The sequence below is a fragment of the Scleropages formosus genome, chromosome 2 (genome assembly GCF_900964775.1).
Source record: "Scleropages formosus chromosome 2, fSclFor1.1, whole genome shotgun sequence".
Lineage (NCBI taxonomy): Eukaryota > Metazoa > Chordata > Actinopteri > Osteoglossiformes > Osteoglossidae > Scleropages > Scleropages formosus.
The window spans coordinates 35,310,405-35,331,725 of NC_041807.1; the positions used below are offsets into that span (position 1 = coordinate 35,310,405).

At 43.6% G+C, this 21,321-nt stretch overlaps 1 protein-coding gene across 2 annotated transcripts in view; it reads right to left on the bottom strand.

Annotated features, from left to right (window-relative positions):
* The window catches only part of igsf21b (immunoglobin superfamily, member 21b), a 55,065-nt gene that overhangs the window by 20,041 nt on the left and 13,703 nt on the right, over nt 1-21,321 (bottom strand). The window contains exon 2 of one of the 2 annotated variants that reach the window (XM_018750593.2): nt 2,116-2,228. The exons of the other annotated variant lie outside the window; for it this stretch is intronic. Coding sequence (XP_018606109.1) covers nt 2,116-2,228 — 113 coding nt within the window. The remainder of the gene's footprint in view (nt 1-2,115; nt 2,229-21,321) is intronic. 2 annotated transcript variants of the gene reach the window in all.

Genomic DNA, 21,321 nt, shown 5'->3' on the forward strand with positions numbered 1-21,321 from the left:
GACAAACTTTGGCCGGCTCCTATGAATCAAACATTTACTTAAATTAGTTCGTTTTTTTTTAAGTTTGTAACTGATATTGAAGTGCGAGACAGTACACTTTTATGTGTACATAATTGCTTGTGACAAAGTTGCCGATAAGAATTGTTGTGACTCCATTAAAGGCAGTTAAAATTAATAGGGTTGGGCTTTTTGAATTCTACAACTTGTAATTTTCAGCACAGTTGAAGGCCTCTCTGTTTCAAAGTCGTTTAAAAAACACTGCATAGCATTGTAATATTAAAGTTCTCTGCTTTAAACAGGGACTAAGTGATTTCGTCTAAAACACACACACAAAAAAGAGTCGGAAGATGAAGAAATCAAGAATCGTGTCTTCTTAGTAAATGCAAAAACTCTTCATATAATAACTTTATTACACTAATGCTCAAATCTGGGTCACCTAAGCTTATTGACAATGTTAATTAAGCAAGTAATTATTTTAACAAACAGCTGAGTGTTAAACAGGAATGCAAATGGAAAACTTAATGATTCTACAGACCTACAGTCAAAAAATTCTATTATAAACAAGAGCTTTCATCTTCGCTAGAATGGAAATAGTTTAGTAAAAAAAGCTGTACAGTTTTGGACATATCAGAAACCAGTGCGAATGTTAACTGTTGTAATTTCATTGTATAAAATATACATGTGACATTTTTAATAATCTATACAGTCATCACTTACATCCTCTGCTTATTTTTTTTTTTTCCCAATAGTGTTGGCACAAATTTGAAAGCAGTGCTCCGCGGTGTCACAGCTCGATGCAGTAAAGTAAACTAAATTGCAGAGATGAATGCTGCTCAAAACCCTTATGTGTTCCTTTGCATGCAGCAGTAGGATTAGAAGACAAAGCGAAAGAAGAATCCAGACGAGAGTATCACAGTGCAGGAGCAAAAGAAGACAACCCAGATAAAGAGACTTTGAAGGGAACACCTTGAAATCAAAGGTTGTGGGTTTGAATCCCCGCTCCTCCTGCAGTACCCTCGATCAAGGTACTGAGTAGCTGAGTGCGCAAACCGAACACTGTAAGTCACTTTGGAGAAAAGAGTTTGAAAAATGAAGAAATAATAATAATAAAATCATATTTTCCCCATGGGGGAACAAAATTTATGTGCGGTGCCTTTATTATCACAGCTCCCTTCCAGAGGCAAACAATAATCGATATAGAAACTTCAGGACATTTAGCGCGATGGGATTAAAATTCACAAAGGGACATGAGAAGCATATTGCACCAGGGATCAGTTGCTTGCCTCTTTTTATATTTATATAAAGACATTTTTCACACAGCGGTTATAAATTATCTATTTAGGACTTGTCCGCATTATGCTACTTCCTTTAAGAGTGTATACAGTATCATTTTAAAAATTTATGATTTGTTTTCTAGCCGCAAACTAAGAATTTATTAGAGAAACTCTAAAAACATTACAACTGTTGCTACGATTATATTTTGTTTGAGTAGAAAAATCATTGTTTGCTGTCCTTCCAAGAGCTCCATTACGTACTGCTTAAAAAAAAAAAAAAAAAAAGAGGTCTTTATTGCTTTTTTTTTAACCAAACTTCAGGGGAAAACTTTTTTTTTTTTTTTTTTTTTTTTTTACATAATTGGTGGAGTTTGAAACAGCACTAGTTATTTTTGTCAAGTGTTTTGACTTGGTGAAAGGCCATGAAAAATGGAATCTGGAGTTACTGTTATTTTTTTTTTAAAGATTCAGGAATTCAAATAAAAATCCACATCAGGAAGTTCTGTACACCCAAATAAAAATGGTTTAGGTCATGAGTGGGCAATTTGCACCCCCCCAGGCCTTAGTCCTGCAGGATTTAAATTTATCCTTTGATTAGCGACCGATTTACACCTGGAACGCCAGGCGAGGTAATTTCGTGCAAAAAAAAAAAAAAAAGGACAAGTTCGATATCACTGCTGTGCGCTGAGATTAAACAAAAAGCTGCACCCCCCCTGGTCGTGCTGGGCCGGATTTGCCCCCTCCTGGGTTCGACCAAATAAAAAACAGACCCTCATGCTGTGCGAGTGGCACCGGGATAAAACAAGCATATGAACACACCCGTTGCTGGCGCTCTACTCACCCGAAACCAGACGATCTCCCGCAACCTACCATCGGTCTTGAAGTTGCACTTCAGTGTCACGGTGTCGCCCACAACGACAGGAGGAATGGGCTCGATGGTGACAGTCAGATACCCTGCCAAGGCACCGGGAAGGTTACATCACCACATCACCTTGATTGTCATTTGACATAACAGCCATCACAGAGCAGGCACCTCTCGCGGAAGTTCTCAACCCATGTCATTTCCACTCTGCGTCTCGAAATCCTAATATTACCGCTCTCTTTTCAAAGTCAAAATATCTCAAGGTTGAACGCGCTCGTAACACTAATAAAGTTCCTGCCAATTACCACGACATAATGGATCTTCCCCCTTTTAACAACTGCTTTCCCTGAAAATGTGAATGTTAAAGTAATCCCTTGAAAAGAATGCATTAAAAGGATATTACTGGTGCAGAGTTTGTCAATTATACTGAGCAATTAAGCACTGAATAGAAGTGTGACGGCGTGCTGTTTGTTCTGGGGTTCATCACGAGGGTAAACGCGCCTCGACAGAAGGCACGCCGACCAAAGTTACCGATCATGGATATGGACCTATTATTGCGCCTCAAGATGCTACATTTCACAAAACACTGGTGGATTTTTTTTTTTTTTTTTTTAAACTAACTGGCAAAATCATTACTGATGCGAGTGCCAATCATCTCTTCCTTTGCTTATTATCCAACAGCTTGCCCATTGGTCTTTGGTCATGGTGGCACTCCACAAACCTCGGTAGGGTACACCCAGGAGGGGACGCCACTCCATCACAGGGTATCGGTCAGCTGTATTTCTCAAGTTCAATACACACATCACCTGAAACCGCTTGTCCCATACGGGGTTGCGGGGAACCGGAGCCTAACCCGGCAACACAGGAGAGGGAGCGGACACACTCAGGACGGGACACCAGTCTGTCACAAGGCACCCCAAGTGGGACTCGAACCCCAGACCCACCCGAGAGCAGGACCCGGTCAAGCCCACTGCGCCACCGCCCCGCGATTCAATACTTAATGCAAAAAAGCAAATTATTTTCATTTTAGTACAATTGTTACAGTGTGGATTTCAGGAGGTAAATGATTGTTAGAATCTGGAACTTGAAGGAAGTCAACAACGCTTAAATATACAAGATCTGAGCTCTTACGCACCCTGCTGCAATACACAGGCAACGGGGGTCTTCTCGGAGGGCAGCGCGCCGTTGTTACTGATGGTACATCTGCTCGGGGCATGTAGAATCTGGAACGGCGGCTCCACGGCGATGGCGAATTTCACCGGTTGTTACCTGCGCCGAGCGATAATCGCGCCTGTTGCCTGGAGATAATGCAGGTTGTGCTTGTCGATGACGCGCGTTGGAAGGCGGTCAGACTGAACCTGTTAGCCTGGCAAAGAGCCACGCGGCAAAACTAATGATCCGAACACAAAGGCCGGGAAAAGAGCCGATGACCGTTTTCTGCACGTGTACCCAAACAAGGAGCCGAGCTCCCGTCCTTCTCGCTACAGCGAGGACAATAGGGGCCACGGGCGAAGCGTCCACTTCCACGCTCAATTTAAAGCTCTGTGCAACCATTACAAGCGTCGGCGAGGTAACAGTCGCCGCCCCTGCGGCGTTCGTGCCGTTCCGGGGATACAATCCCAGAGGGCGTTTGAGGCCCACTGGGACACGCTGGAGCGCAGCGAGACCCGGGAAGGGTCACTCGGTCAAAAGCGGCTAAAGATCCGCAGTCCAAACAGCCCCTTGACGGGCTCGAGTGTGGATCGAAACCCACACGCGCGACCCCAGAGCATCGCGTGCGTGGACCGCGGCAGCACACGCAAGGGATCGATGACGCCCTCCTCACTCACGTCTCTGTGCACCCACCCCGATCCTCAACCTGACATCATGGCGAAAAACATAAATCACAACGAGTTTAGCTTCACCCCCAAGAAAGCGACGTTTTCACTTTGAGTCTGAGCTGTACCCCACCTTGTACCCCGTTTGCTTCCGTCGCTCGGATCACCGCAAGCCTAAGTGGATAAATGGTGACAGAAAATAGGACGATGGGTGGATGGCAGTTTTATGTAATCTTATTAAAACGTATTACGACAATAGAGTGAAATCGCCCAGGTCTAAGTTGCCCTAGTTGCCATCCTGGTGGAGGGATGTGAAGCACAGTACGCAGAAGGATGGGGTAGACGGAGCTAGATGGAGAGGCAGGCAAAAAGATGGAAGGGACGGAGAGTTGGGAGGCAGATGGTGGTTTTGAAGGAAGGAAAATAAATCTGTTTGAGCTGAGCAATAACTGATGGCGCGGAGTCCTAACCACCTGTGTCACTGACGCTCCTTAGTCTTCTGTCCGCTCTTGGGTTTTCTTTCAGGCAGCTTTCTTTTTCTGGTGTTGGCGCTCTTGTAAAGCAATTATAAAACTTATATTACGAGCAAATGTTGTGCTACACCTATCAAGCAATTTCATTCCTAGTCATCGATACATTTAATACTTCTTTTTGGAATATACGGTTTATAGGCCTTTTTTTCTAACCTGATATTTATATTTACGTGTGTTCACTTAACAGATGCTTTTCTTCAAATCGATGTGCATCTCACAGAAAATGTACAAAGAGTGCATTACATCACAGAAGGAGAGATTTGGGTGCAGGCATGTGACTCTAGAAGGGGGGTGCAGTGGCACAGTGGTTTGACCAGGTCCTGCTTTCCAGTGGGTCTGGGGTTCAAGTCCTGCTTGGGGTGCCTTGTGATGGACTGGCATCCTGTCCTGGGTGTGTCCCTTCCAGCCTTACACCCTGTACTACCCTGTTAGGCTCTGGCTCCCTGCAACCCCACCTGGGACAAGTGGTTTCAGATGGTGTGTGTGTGTGAGATTAGTCTACAGTACAGTCAATCTGTAATGTATGATATACTGCTATATATAATACCAGTTGTGTGTGTACTCAAGTTTAGCACCTGAAATTCTTTGATCTTTATTTACATTTATTTAGCAGACACTTTTCTCCAAAGCAACTTCCAATGAACTGTATGTAGTGTAATCAGCCCACACACCTTATTCACTGCACTGACTTACACTGCTAGATACACTACTTACAATGTGTCACTCATCCATACATCAGTGGAACACACACACACTATGGGTGAACCTGAACCTGAAGTCTCTGGGAGGAAACCAGAGCACCCAGAGGAAACCCACACAGACACAGGGAGAACATGCAAACTCAACACAGACTGAGCGGGGATCGAACCCACGTCCACTTGCACCACCCAGGCGCTGTGAGACAGCAACGCTACTCACTGTACTGCCATGCCACCCTTTATTATACGCACCTGTTCATTTCCTGTAACCAACCACTTCTGACCAGGCACACCACAGAGGTACAAAATGTGAACAACACACATAAAATCGAATGAAACTTGTTAATTTTATATGTTCAGGTGCCTTGTGTAGAAGATGCCTCGAAGCCCTAAGGCAATCAGAGGAAAGAAAACGTATTTATGATACATAAAAGTTCGAAATGGAACAAATTTGACCGCGATGCAACCTGAGGGTTGAGAACCAACCGATGGGGTCGGCGCCGTCCCCAGGGTGCCCGAGCGGGCCGACCCCGTGTCACCGGAGCGAAGCTCCCCGAAGGCCTTCCAAGACCCCAAAACGCTTCCTACACGCACAAGTGTCGACGTGCTTCACAGTCACGTAACGTAAACCGTTGACATTTTCACCATGAGATCTGCTCGCGGCGCCAAGGACAGGCTCTTTCAACCGCACCATTCAGCAACAGTTCAGAACAAACAGTTCTGGAGCTGCAGAACACCTCGGTCAAAAAAGAGCCGGGGAGGCTGCGACTATGCATCCAAGCTCAAAGCGCTTTGAAACACAAAGTGGATTCAGACACAAGGTACGCAGCTCGACCGCACAGGGCGCGCACACTCTGAAGTCGTTTCCACAACAACGTGAGCCATCCAACCAAGTGTTCTCATATTGGACGGCGACGGCGGTTTACTCAGCGAGATGCTCAAATCTGATTGTGTAAACCCTTTACGCAACGAAACGCACAGATACACGGGGCCCGCTTGCCAACTGCACACCCTGTGGGGAGGGACGCATTTTTTGATCCAAGGAAATCAAATGTTTCTCTTGGATGAAGGCGATGCTCATAATTTGTAGAGCTGAAATACTGCAGAGTTTTGATCCTGTTCATATTGGGAGGAAAAAAAAAAAAATCTCAGCTATTCAGTCGTCATTGAGAGTAATGTTGCATCATCTCTGGAAATGTAACAAGGGAGTTGAACAACAATGCAAATAAAAAAAGGTGTTTCAGCGGACAAACGCCTCTACTGTCGATGTACAGTAATATAATTAAAAAAAAAATAAAAATTTACATGTGAGGAAGTCTTTGGTAAGAATGTCTGACAGTTTCATTTTAACCAGATCTGCTGCAAGTGTTAGAAAAGAATTGAGCAGGTGACACTGAATGTGTTTATATGTTCAGGTCTTTTATTATGAAAATGTATATCAACATTAAGAAACATCTCTATGCATTAAAATCAGTACATCTCGAGGGAACAGGACTGAAAGGCCTCGTTCATAATCTCAACTCTGCGCATTATAGCAGACTCTCATTCGAAAACTTCTCATGGTGTAATTGAGGCAGTGACACCTGAACATAACTAGTGCCTTTTCTCTCTTATTATTCTTTGCAGCAGAATGTAATATATTTCCTATTTGTCCTCTGAAGTCCCTCTGAGGGTTTTGCAAAATGGAAAAAAAAAAAAAAAAACGTTCGGTTCGCATGGCACCGAAGGACATGATGTGTGTTTTTCCGCCTCTCACACACATCTTTGGGATTCATTTAAAAATGTCAGTAAAATTAAAAAAAAAAAAAGCCAATTGGACTATTTGAAGTGCAGGAGCCAAAGCTTCAGTCTTTAACAAACAAAACACGAGAACGAAGATGCAGGTGTTATAGAAGTGATGCTTTACCCAACGCTGGCAAAGCAAAAACTCCCATCTAAGTTAAATGGGCAATTTGCACTGGAATCATGTGTGCTGCAGGATATGAACCAAAGATCTGGAAAATGTGCCCTACTCAAAGGTACAATAGCTGGATCCCATTCATCTGGAAATGTCCGTGCCCACTCATACCCACACACAATTTGACTGAAGCTGCTTGTCCCAAGCAGGGTTGCGGCGAGCCAGAGCCTAACCCAGCAACACAGGGTGTAAGGCTGGAGGGGAGGGGACGCACCCAGGACGGGACGCCAGTCCATCACAAGGCATCCTAAGTGGGACTCAAACCCTAGACCTGCTAGCGAGCAGGACCCAGCCAAGCTCGCCGAGCCACCCCCCCCACTCATACCCGCTGATGTCTAAATGAGCAAATCCGCCGCATCCCTGAGCGTTTCTCACCGTTGATCTGAAGCAGAGGATCCAGCAGACACTAAATGAAAGACCCCCTGCAGCAAACAATCGTAATCCCTTAAAACAACAAAGGAATTAACACCAAATATTGCCCCTTGAAAATCTAAAGCCAACAATGCGTAATTTATGCACACACATGTGCGAGGTGTTACCTCTTTGTGCTCGAGTTTGAATAAGGGTTGTTTCTATTCTTGCGTTTATGATCTGTATGCATTAGTGCATTAGCCTCGTCACCTTTCAGACGTCACATCGGGGACCTTGCCGATGCAACACATCCAAAGGGTTTTTTTTAAGGCAGGCAAAAAAATAAAATCAATTCCCTGTAAGAGCAATGCTATGTTTGCAATAATAATAATGTGTAATCACGAAATGCATAATAATAATGTAATCACGAAATACGTTCATGTAAGGAGCAACACGTTTATGCTGAATGCATTTTTTCTGAACAAGGAATAAGAATATCATTTGAGATCTGGGCCACATGGTGGCACAGCAAGTAGCGCTACTGTCTCACAGCGCCTGGGTGGCATGTCTTTGGACTGTGGGAGGAAACCAGAGCATCTGGAGGAAACCCACACAGACGCAAGGAGAACATAGAACCCCCACACAGGCTGAGCGAGGAATCATACCCACGTCCTCTTGCACTGCTCAGGTTCACCCACAGTGTGCGAGTGACACAGAGAGTGTGTTTCACTGATGTATGGATGAGTGACCCAGTGTAAGTAGTGTATCTAGCAGTGTAAATCACTGCGGTGAATAAGGTGTGTGGGCTGATAACACTACATAGAGTTAATTGGAAGTCGCGTTGGAGAAAAGCGTCTGCTAAGTAAATAAATTCCTTGCTTCAAAAATAAAAAAAAGGTAGAAGTACACTTTCGGTCTTAATTTGCAAAATGTGGAAGCAGATAAAGCCAGAGGGTCTGCGGAGGGATAACATCCTGTTTTTACTGGTAGTGGAATCAATTAGCAGCTTTCACTGGGGGTACATTTAGTGCCGTGATGATGTCGCTTCTGCACAATACAGATGTGTTCAGGTTTAAAATCATCTGGCAGGCTTACATTCAGTCGTGCCCTGTGCTTTCGGTGAATGGTATTGATTGTTCAGGCAGGGTGGTCCTGGTGCACCGAGAAAGCTAAATCAGATACATTAGTATTGCGCTCACCGTCTTACCTAACGAAAAAAGAGGTCTCAGAAGGACAAAAAATTGGACTGAGGCACCAGCCGACGTGTTCCGGATTCATCCGTTTCCCCAGATGCAGCTAAACATCAGCCGGCGCGTTAAGATGGATTGTGTTTGAGAAGTCACAGCGCGTGGTTTGTCTAAGCGCTGACGGCCTGTGTGTTTTAAATGTCTTTTTTGAGCACTTGGGAGAAATTGCTGATGAAGGGACATAAATGTGAAATGCGGGCTGGGAAAGAGAATCTGTCACGTTAGGCCGATGCCTCCACGTGATCAGCACCTGAACACACACACACACACACACACACACACTGTCTGAAACTGGTTATCCCAAGCGCGGTCGCAGCAAATTAGAGCTTAACGTGGCAACACAGGGCGTAGGGTTGGAGGGGGAGGGGACACACCCAGGACAGGACATCACTCCATCAAGGCTCCCCAAGCAGGAGTTCCAGACCCACCAGAGAGCAGGCCCTGGTCAATCTAGCTGTGCCACCACACCCCCCTTAGCACCTGAGCAACTTTTCTTAAATACAAAGTGTGACATGCTGGGAGTGCTGGTGCAAGGAGCACCCTGCTGTAGAGGGTAGTATCTGGACCTCCCACTGATTTTATTAACATTACACAACATAACAGAAGTATTATTGTTTCAATTTTCCATTCAGTTCTCTTACATTAAACATACTTTTACTATGAGTTTGTACTATTTGTCTGCTTTTACATTTATTCATTTAGCTGATGCTTTTATTTACAGCAACTTACAATGTTAAGGTCACAATTATTACATACTTATAATCATTTACCCATTTATATAGCTGGGTAATTTTTTTTTTTTACTAGAGCAATTGAGAGTAAGTACCTTGTTCAAGGTTATTACAGCCAGAAGTGGGGATCAAACCTGCAACCTCTCTGTCTAAAGACAGTAGCTCTAACCACCATGCTACCATCTGTCCCTGATAGTTATACTTACATTTACATTTATTCATTTAGCAGAGGCTTTTGTTCAAAGCGATGTACATCTCAGCAAAAGTACAATTTATGCATTACATTGAGAAGGAGACATAGCTGCAGACATGAAAGTCTCAAGCAAACCTAGTTTGTTCCCTACCACTTGTTGCGCCGAGGTTCATCGTTCGAGTAGGTCCATAAAACACAGGATAGACAAATCCTGATACCCTCCCACTAATTTTTATTTATTTATTTATTTTTAAATATTATAAGATATACAAACAAGCAAATACAACGCTGGAGTAGTGGTTGAATAAAGGCCGTATCTGGGGATGCTCATGAAGTTACGGTGCGATCTATCAATCAGCACAGCAACACGATACGAATACGCGACGGGAAGAAGCGCTAGCAAAACAACTACACTAACCTGAAACGCCACGAACAGCAGCGATGCGCAAATTAGAAAAACATTCCACATTCTTGAAATTAGCAAATCTTGGCCCCTGGTTCCAAGCACGAAATATTCCAGTACCTTTTAAGACCTGACACTTTCTAGAGTAGAGTTATTCATTTAGCTGATACTTTTCTCCAAAGCAACTTGCAGCGTTAAGGCTACAATTACTTACTCATTTATACAGCTGGGTAATTTTAGGGGAACAATTTACAATAAGTATCTTGCTCAAGGGTACTACAGCCAGAGGCAGGGCTCAAACCTGAAACCAATGGATTCAAAGGCAGTAACTCTAACCACTACAAGCTATCTATAAAGCACCTGACTTCAAGTGACACTCTAGAAGAACCGGTGGTATTTTTATAATCAGTAAACTTTAACTAACCCCGATCAACGCAAAAATGGACCTCGGTAAGAAATGTGAAAATTTTCATTGCGTTCTGTTATCCATCTCGAACAAACTCAGAGACACAAATCTCAGTTGCCAAATTAATTCAACGTAAAGGAAACGTCTTTCCAGCACTCCAACAACAAAAAAAAAAGTAATTTAAAATGACTTAAGGGCCAAAGACAAGCGGTAACGCAGAGTCTGATCGTTTTCTAGTCTAATAACACAAACTTCGCGCCCTAAAGACGAACCTTCAGTGACGGATCTTTAAATGAAAAGCATGCTGACAATAGTCGTTAAGCAGTCCATCGGACATCGCAACAAGCGCCGGGTGCGACCGTCAGTCTCGGGAAGGGTCGATGCCAAGCTTCAGCATCCCACACAAAGGTTTCCACATTAAATTGTGTACATGAGACACGGGTACATGACTGCAGGAGCCCATCCCTTAGAGGTGTTTTTCAAGTAGCTGCTGGGAGGTCTGTTTCGAGTGTTGGATTGAGGGTTGTCTACACCAGTCCACAGGTTCAAAAGTTAATTAATTCCTTAAAGAGTAAATCCACAGCACTCTCCCATAGCACTACCTTTCCCCCCACCCTCACTATTCAAACCACATGTATTTGTCAAGAGCCACAAATGGCCTTCAGAAGCATTCAGCAGTCTGGAAAAATAACATTACGGCTCCAGTGGAAGTTTTTGAGAAGCTCTGGGTTTTTTCCAGTTTGAATTAAGACTGTATCTTCCAGCACGTTAAGCATTAATGTATTCTTGCATGTCACATGCCAGAGACAGCGAGGGTAAAAATACCTCACTTTATTCTTAAGAAGAATACAGAGTGGAAGGATTTAGATGCAGATCAGTCACTGTCATTATCCCACATAATTGCTGATCACCGTGGCCCTTCATACTGAAAGGTATTGTTGGCAGCCTATTAGACTCAAAGCACAAAGGATGTAATTATAATAGGCATAAGTTCAGGGGGATCACGGGTGAACGTCAGAGACCCTTTTCATTCCACAATTTCCTCAACCATAGGCATCGGCTTAAAGGGTTACGTGCCCCCGGACGGCAAACGTTTACTGCTAATTGACACTCTCGAGAAGCAGGAAACAGCATGAGTTTGGCGGAAGGTAAAGCAAGGGGGCACCGCAGGCTGAGACGAGCAGGAGACGCTCTGCCGGCTTCTGTTCTTACAAGGCATTTTAATCATGGCGAGCAGGCAAAATCACCGCTCGTTCTCGGAATAACAAGGCCGAGCCAGATGGGAGATGCAGAGGCGTCACTAACTAGGAAGCTGGAGAGCATATCCAAGCCGGAGCTGGCGGCGGAGCGCGCAGCCCTTCCAGGAGTCCTCTTCCATCTCCTTTCTTTTCTAAAATGCCCAATATTGGCAAATGATGACTTCAGGATACCTCCCAGAAATACATTTTGTGTTTTGCCCCGAAACAAAAATATTTTTTCGAGTTAAACATTATGTAATGCACTGAATATGAGAAAGAACTCCAAAGATAGTGTAGAATATGAATATTTATATATTTAATTATACTGCTAAATACTGTACTAAAAGCAGCAACACCGTAATATATCGGTACGAGCGTATACTCAGTGGCCACTTTTTTAGGTACACTCTCTTGCGTCAAAAAAGCAAATTTAGCAACAAAGTGCTGGCACATTCAGCGTGATTATTGCTCCATGCTGGCCTGACAAAATTTCTGAAGATTTTTTGGCGGCACACCCATTTGGCTAACATTGTGTTACACTCTACTGGCTGGAGAGGTGGGGACTGTTTAGGTCATTTGAGTAAAGTGAAGGCCCAGTCCTGTTTGTAGAACCATCCAGAGATGATGATGGTGCCATGTGAGATGGCACAGCATTCTGCTGGAAGTATCAGTTCCAGAAAAGCTAGATTGGCCATGAAGGAATGGACTTTTTCAGCAACATTGTTTTGGTACGTTGTGGCACTGAAACTGTGCAAACTATGAATAGGTTGGCACTAAAAAACTAATGTGGGGCAAGAAAATGTTGGCCATACCATACACCACTAACACTAACTTGTACCTTTCACACAAGGCAGGATGGATTCATGGATTCTCCCCTTTGTCACAAAATTCACACCCTACTTTCAGCACAGTACAACTCAGATCAAGATTCAACAGGCCAGATCAATGTTTTTCCATTCTTCAGTCATCCAGTTTTGGATTTTGGGGCTGGACGTTCACTGGAACTTCATCTTCTTGCTCTGAGCTCAGAGGAGATAAACTGACATTGTCTTCTGCTGCTGTAGCCCATCCACTTCAAGATCTGAAGACTTCGAAGATGGTCAGATATTCAGACTTCAGAGATCCTTACGCTTTTCGGATCCTTACACCTTTTACTTGCAGCCCTCCTGTTAGCTGTAATGAGTTTGGCCTCGCTCCTCTGAACTCTCGCATTTACATCGTGTTTTCGCCCACAGACGTACTGCAGAGTTGATGTTTCGTGTTTATCGCACCAGCCCCTGTCAACTCTGTCGACACTGAAGCATAAAAATCCCAAATGTGACTGTTCCTGAGATACCTGAAACACCACGTCCGGCACCAACAATCGTACCATGTTCAAAATGACTTAGAGGACACATCTTGCCTGTTCTTGTCCGACAGTAGCTGAATCCCTTGACCCTGTGTTCATGTTTTATATATTCTGAGTTCCACCCACATGATTTGCTGTTTACATTGACAAGCAGATGTACCTAATAAAGTGGCCGGTGAGTGTCCGCTCCACTATATTGATAAAGTAACTTTAAAGTAGATATTCATCTGGAAGGCTAAAGTAATAAACATCTTATATTATTACCCATATGTTATTACTTAAAAATCATTACAGGATGAAAGTATGTCTAAAACATTTCATTATCAAAAAATATGTACGTAGTGCAGTTAGTAACGATTCTTTTTACACTAAGCAGGGGTTTACCTCATTACACTGTACTCTTTTGACTACTGGTGGCAGACATATTTAATATTATATCCTACACATCCTAAAATTAAAAAAATGAGCATTAGAAATTCATTGTAAGTCACCCCTAGGCTTTCTTTAATAAGCCTTAATGCACTCTCATTACCGCATTTTACTCTAGAATCTAGGACCAAAGTAGTAATACTGCTCTTTTTCACAAAACTATTTCTGTAATAATTTCTGGCCAAACAGAAAAGCCTTTTCTGGTTGAGGTGTCATAAAAGCACAGCACATGTAAAACACAGTATTTTCACCCAGCACCACAACTGTAAGCAACCGTATACTAGACAGAACATTAATATGATATTAATATCAAGGAACCACTGAGTGGTGAAGGAAAGTGACCCCTCTTGCCCCCCTTTTTGTAGTTAACCGTTGCAAAAACTGCACCGAACAGAAATGCTGACACAAATAAGGTGCATCGGTTAACATCCGGTACAACAGATGTTTAATGCAACACATTAGTTGCCCTCTTCAAATTTGGCTGAAAGCACCGAATTGTTAAACTATGGCTTAGTCCACTTTGCAGGGCTGCAAAGCATTTTAAAAGGTTATACCACGAAGAGCACTTTCTCGTTTGGCAACGTAAAGCGAATGAAAGCCAATATGTATGGACACCGAAAACGATTATAGTCCAGATCCCACAGCTTCCTCATGTCATCCCTTATTGGGCGGGATGTGAAGGAGCTCAAATTTGGAAAAATCTAATATGCAAGCGTACGCTTTTATGGTTTTCATAAAACTATTCTAAAACACGTTTGGAGTGTACCAACCGTTAGAAAAAAAAAAAGCCCACTAGGATTTGCAGAGAATGTAATACCCGGCAATTTCCGAGTGAGAAATGGGACTGTGTATTGAAATACTCATAAATAGATAAGTGCAAATTAACCATACAAATGGACAACTGAGCTGGAATTCAAGGCTCCCTGCAAAACTGCTACGAGATTATTGGACGCAAACGATTTGAAAACGTATCGCTGAGGCTACTTTAATTAAATGGTTATGTTTTCATTTAAATCGTGATGGATGCCTTGCCCTGAGAGTTCCTGGGCTCCGTGTAAGAGCCACACTCTGAATTGAATTTTTGTTCCCTTCGAATTTATTTTCTGAATAAACGTTGGGGGGGGGGGATAGATTAATTTAAAAAACAGGTAGCAGCATGAGCACTAGGGACGGTAAGACGCCCCATCTCGAGTCTGATTTACTATGGAAAATGAGAAGGAGGCCCGTCCAGGGGATGCGGTTACTGCCTGCATTGTTTGTGTGCACGGCAGCAACCAGGAGGGATCAAAAATTAATCCCCTACTGTCTCGACTCTCCGACCGAGGTCACTTGGATCAATAAAGGCCGGGAGGTGTTGCCGGACCCCTCCCAGGTAAATTTCGCCGAGGCCTCTCTCACTAAGCGTGGGGCAGAGGCCAGCTCTGGGATGTCACCCGACAGTCCCCAAATTTCCCCTCGCAATTTTCCCTTAAGGAGGGACGGTAATCCTGGGTTAGATTATATATTTAAGGGCTGCGAGGCGAACCGGGGCATTTGATTACTTTTGGACAGGAAGCCAGGCAGCGGGATAAAAATGAACCTCCCGCGCAGATTTCCCCCAGCTGTGCCAGGAATTAAAAGACAACCGGCTCTCCCCTGCTTACCTCATATAGCAGCTGCTGCGAGGCTTCGTTCGAGGGCTTTCCAAGATGTGTCTCATCACTCGGGTCGAAATTAATACGTTTACAAGGCAGGAAAATGGCTCAAATGGACGGAGCTCGCTCATTACGCGTCCAGCCTTTCGATTTCATTTCTGTAGCCGAGCTAAGTGCTGGCGATGCTCGGAAGTCGGCGTGGAATGAAATGCTTACGTGTGTAAATGCCAGGTGAAATTATCTGAAGTGTAAACAAAAACGTGGAGCCTGTCCCATAAAGGCATATCCTGCTCCCAGTGAAATGGATTCTCTTCTTGCTCATCCAGTCCCCGCCCTTCCCCCAGAGCTCATTTTACAGCAGCAGCGGGGTTCAGGGAGCAGAGCGGTTAAGGATCCATGCTTGTGACATGAGGGTTGCTGGTTTGAGTCCCAAACGAGGGCTTGCTGCGGCGCCGACGATCAGAGTACTGGCTCCATCTCCCGCACCGGCCAGAACTCCACAAAAAGAAAGACTCGGAAACCCACCGCATCTCACGCGTGATGCTTTGCATAAATCTTACGGACGGTACTTGTAATCGCAGATTATTTTATCTGCTTTTGTTGGCGTTTGAGGCGCCGTGTCACGTGGATCTGACCTTAATTAATCTTGTACCTTCTGTGCCTATGTGCACGTTCATAATCTCTTGTTTTCATGCGCTTGCTTTATCTGTATGCTTCCACCCTGCAAGTCGTATAGGAGAAAAATGAGTAAATGTAAATGCGAGGTTCTTAGGCCCGACCAGCTCAGGTAAAATGTTGAGCGGTACGAATGGGTAGGAAAGCCTTCAAATTCTGGAGTAGACAAAATTCTGAAGTCATTTAAGCACCTTGCTCAAGGGTACTATAATACAGTAATATAGTACTCCATTACCTTAAAAAAAGCCCATTGCAAATAGTGACCAGGGGATGCTGTTTACAGTCACAGTAGAACTGCCATAACCCTTTATGGAACATGAACTAGCAACCATCAGATTACAGTCTGTTTCCGTAATAACTGTGCAACTTGCTGTCCTAGACCTACCTGATGGTTCACTCAAGGAGAGAATTATTATTACTTTTATTGGCAGTAGTAGTAGTAGCAATAATAATGATAATAACAACAAAAATAATTAATAACTGAGCAGATTCCGTTGTTCAGCATTACTCACAGTGTCAGGATTGCTGTATATTACCGCATTTGGGAGTACAGGGTAATAATCACATGACGACGGCCCTAAATAAAGTGCAGTTCTGCAGTTAAAATGTGAAAAATGTATTAATTATGAACAAAAATGGACAAAATCAAACTTAAAATCACACTATTACAGCTGCAAACTGTTAAATTATTCATACAAACATAGACACACATCAATATATAATGTGCCGTAGTGTCCTCCTCACACACTCACATCTTCACATTTGCTGTTTTGCACTGAATTTTAAGCTCTCGTTGGGGATACGATGGTATTTGCTGTTACAGAGGGTTACAAGAGGACACTAGCCTGCTATTGGAAAGACGTTATGAGACAGCATGTAAGATGACAGTGCCACCTGGGTACATCCGCCTGGGGATTTTGCACACGCGTGGTACGGATTACCGGGGACCTCCAGTCGGAACGTGTGATTCAGCAGGTTTTCTCGATATGCGCTCGAGCGCTCGGGAGCACTTCCGAAACGCCGCATCAGCCCTAAACGCAAGCCCCTTCCGGAGCCTCGTGCATCTGGCTTTCGCTCTGCAGAAAGTACCTTCGGTGCCTCAGCGGAGGAAAATGGGCACATTTCCAACACGCAGGCCGCACACTCGGAAAGAAGCATCTCAACAATTTTCAGTGGAATATGTGATTTTTTTTTTTTTATGTCCATAAGCTGCTTACCTGATGCTTCTATCGAAAGCAACTGACAATTTCTTGTTCATTTACTCAGCTGGATGCATTGCTGGTACTCAACGGTACTATAGCAGGACCCCACCTGGGGCGTGAACCAGTAGCTGTGATGTTAAGAGTCTGCGGGACCTATGCTACTTCTTCACGGAAGCACAAACCATTTGAGGGATGCTAAAATATGGGCCATCTGCAGTATTTTCATATTCCTCTTACATTTTCAATCTTATTTAGTCTCAGTCGTCTATATAATGATATGTACTCCTATATTATTTGGCTCAGTGTCAAGTTGGTATCGCCTGAAATTCTTACATCAGACTTCTGAAAAATCTATGAACAAATCCTTGTGTGCATGATAAATGAAGGGGAATATGTTCACTCAAAGCCACATTAATTTTTATGTTACGGAGAAAATAATGCAATAAATGCTGACAGCGGAAGATGCATCTCCCTCTTCGATTAGCAAACCATGTCATTGTCAAAGCCAGAAGAATATGGCAATTATACTGAATTTCCCCTTATTGCTGTGCATGGCAGGAATTGCAGGTGCTGTATTCATTTGCATTTACCTCACTCTTTTTATTACTGTTTACTGTGGCATCGAGTCCAAACAACTGTTTTTCTCAAACTGAGGAAAAATAAAGGAAGCCTCTACAGTATATTCATATTCATATAAGAAAAAGATATACAGTACACAACTGTGATCGCTGAAAAAAAACAGATTTAACTTTCACAGTTCTATACAAAAAAAATAAACTGATATGCCAAAATAAATTATCATAAATGAATATTATTAAAAGGGGTCACTTTAATGGTCAAGCAAATCAACATACACCAAATTAAAGAAAATGACCTTACATACGGACCTCGGGCCATGATACAATTCGCCGGCTCGGAGTTCAATTCTGCGTGTCGAAAGCCATGCGTGGAAATTGATCGCTCTAATCTTAGCCATCGCCCAGCGACACGGAGATATCAGGCGCTCAGACCGAGCACGCAGTAACAAGGCCTTCCAGAGTAACACTTGAGGGCTCCTAAATATTTCTCTACTACACAGTTTGCCTAATGCAACCATTAGGTCCATGATGTATTTAGGCCATAAATTACTTCAATGGCAAAAAGGCATGATTAAGCAGCAAATTTGCAGTAGATTAGAATGCCATTAACTACAAGAGATGCTATAATTCATATCATGCCTTGCAGCAACTGGATCTGCAACGCTGCGGAGATACAGGAGATATAAGAGGCAGAAGTAAATACATAAATAACCAACAAGTCCATTTTTTGCACTTAAATCTTTGATGCGTATTCTTTCCCGTCACGAGATGAGCATCTTGTTCCTAACCTAACCCCAACCAATCGGCCTTTCCAGCTCCAATATTTATATTTGTTTTCATGAAAAATGTGACTCTGCTTTAATGGGCTATTTGCAAACTGCCAGAATCCTGTCCGGAAATAAAATAATGGCTCATCAAGTCATCCAAATGGATGCAATCTGAGCTTAAATTTGCCCGTTTTGACTATTACAATAAAGTTTAGCAGAGCGAGAAGGAGGAGACGGAATGAATAAGGATGGATACAAGTGTAACTTTCCCTTCATCCTGCGAAGATTAAACTTATTTATCACACTGTCTAAAAGACTATCGGTCTGGGCTGCCCAGGTGTGCACAAACCCCGTTCCCTCCATTTATTTATACCTCATATGTTCCTGACAGGCGCTGTTGCTAAGTGGTGCTGTTTTAAATGATCTGTGGTTCATATTTATTACTTTCCTGTGCCTTGCATCTCAGAAAGAATAATAAATGTAACATGATTATTCTTTTAACTTTTGCCCTCTCCTTCACGGCACTTTAAGCCATTACGGATGTTCCCTCTGCCGGAGTGGCTAAACAAAATCTTTTGCAAGAATTTTTGCACTTTAACTCAATTTTTTACAGTGTTTATGTAAAAAAAAAAAAAAAAAAAGAAAAAAAAAAGAAAAGCTCTGTGGAATCATATGAAAAGCAGAAACACAAAACAGGCCCTCCCAATCTGGTTCGGTATTTGCCATCAAATTCCCTCCATTCAAGCATGAAAGCGTGTGAAACCATTGAATTCTGATTTCCACCAAGAGCACTGCACATCAAATCTGAAAACCATGTACGGATGGTCCCTCGACTTAGGATGGGGTTACATTCCGATAAACCCATCGTAAGTCGAAAATGAATTTACAGGTGGTCTCCAATTTACGATGGGGTTACGTTGCGCGAAACCCATCGTAAGTCGAAAATGCATTCAATACACCTAACCTACCAAACATCATAGCCTAGCATACATGCAATGGCCATTACGGACTTGCCGGCTTCATGCTGGGCAATTACCTTGAGTTTCTCCTCAAGAGTAATTGCCCTCCTCTCTTCTTCCCACCAGTAGCAGGAGACACAGGTGGGTGTTCCTTTGACATTATGAATGCACAAAACACAACCGCGTGGCAGACTGGGAGATGTGGCTCACTGTCGCTGCCCAGCATCGAGAGGGAGTAACGCATCGCATATCACTTGCCTGGGAAAAAAATCAAAATTAAAAATTTAAAGTATGGTTTTTACCGAATGTCTACTGCCAGCTTGCCAACATAAAGTCGAAAAAATCGTAAGTCCAACCATCGTAATTAGGAGACCACTTGTAACACCCCAACCCACCGAACATCATCGCTTCTTACCCTTTAAGATGGTCGAGATCGTCGATGCTAACGTCCAAGTTCACGTGCGATGGCCATTACAGACTTGCCACCTTCATGCTGGGGAATTATCTTGAGTTTCTCTCCAAGAGTAATTGCATTTTGTTTGCCCCTCCTCTTCTTCTTTCCACCAGTAGCAGGAGACACGGATGGGCGTTTCGTAGACACAATGAATGCCCAAAACACAATGTAGAAACAGGGGCGGTATCCAAAAAAATACTGGCGTTTTAGAGTATCAGTATACACTACCCACAGTGTGACAGATCGGGAGATGCGGCTCACTGCCCAGCTGCCCAACATTACAAGAAAGTATCGTAACGCATATCGCTGGCCCGGAAAGAAAAATCTAAATTCAAAATTCGAAGTATGGTTTCTAATGAATGTGTATCGCTATCACACCATCGTAAATTCAAAAAATCGTTGGACTATGGTAACTCGGGGTCCGTCTCTACTTCTTTATTTTAATGTCACAGGTACAAATGCTGTTTTTGACACAAAGTGGAATACAAAATCTAAATGCGTAAATCCAAGTCGGTGTCCTACAAGGACCCGTGCTTGGGCCCGTGCACATTTCTGTGATATTCTCTCACTCATAAATTATTTTCAGAGGCCGTTTTCATTCACGGTGATGAGAGTCCAACGGAGTTTATATAATCCCTTGAACTAATTCTGCCAATTTTACGTGTTGCCACACAGAATACCGTGTGCTGTCGAAAGCAGATGAACGTCATGCGCTAAATTCTCGAAATTCATCAGTATGTAAAGATATAAAGCCTGATATTAGTTCTCGCAGGGGGGTGCGGTGGCGTGATGGGTTTAGCCAGGTCCTGCTATGCGGTGGGTCTATGGTTCGACTCCTGTTTGGGGTGCCTTGCGGCAGACTGGCGTCCCGTCCGGGGTGTGTCCCCTCCCCCTTTGGCCTTGTGCCCTATATTGCCAGGTTAGGCTTCAGTTTTCCGCGACCCCGCTTGGGACAAGCGGTTTCAGACTGTGCATATAAGCCCTTGTAAATATTTGGTTTACTATCTATGTCATGGGGGGTGTCGTGGCATGGCAGGTTTGACCGGTGCCTTGCTGTATGGTAGGTCTGGGGTTTGAGTCCTGCTTGGGATGTGTGGCGGCTCCGTGTTTCTCCCTGCGTTTGCCTCCCCCAACATAGAGAGAGAGGACCTGGCACCCCACCTCTGTTCCTGCCTTGAAAACCACGCGAGGGGTCGCCGTGGATCAGGTTTGACTCGGCACCTTACATGCATGCATCCATGTCATATAGAAAACATGTAGAATATCCTTACACATTTGAGAAATACAGAACAAACAAAAATGCAACAGTCTGATTCACGCATTACCTTGACTTTATATTCAAGGACTCCTGACTTCAACCTGTATGACCTCCACCCGAAACAAAATACTGGATCCTTGCTAAATTGAAGGAAATCGGCGGTATTACTGCTACAGTAACCTGGACACCTGCGAAACATTCGGCTGATTTTAATGCTCACGTCGCAACTGTCAGGTAAATGAATAAATGTCAGCCAATATGACTCGGAATGGTTTTACATTGTGCGAGTCGTCCATGGCCTTTAGCG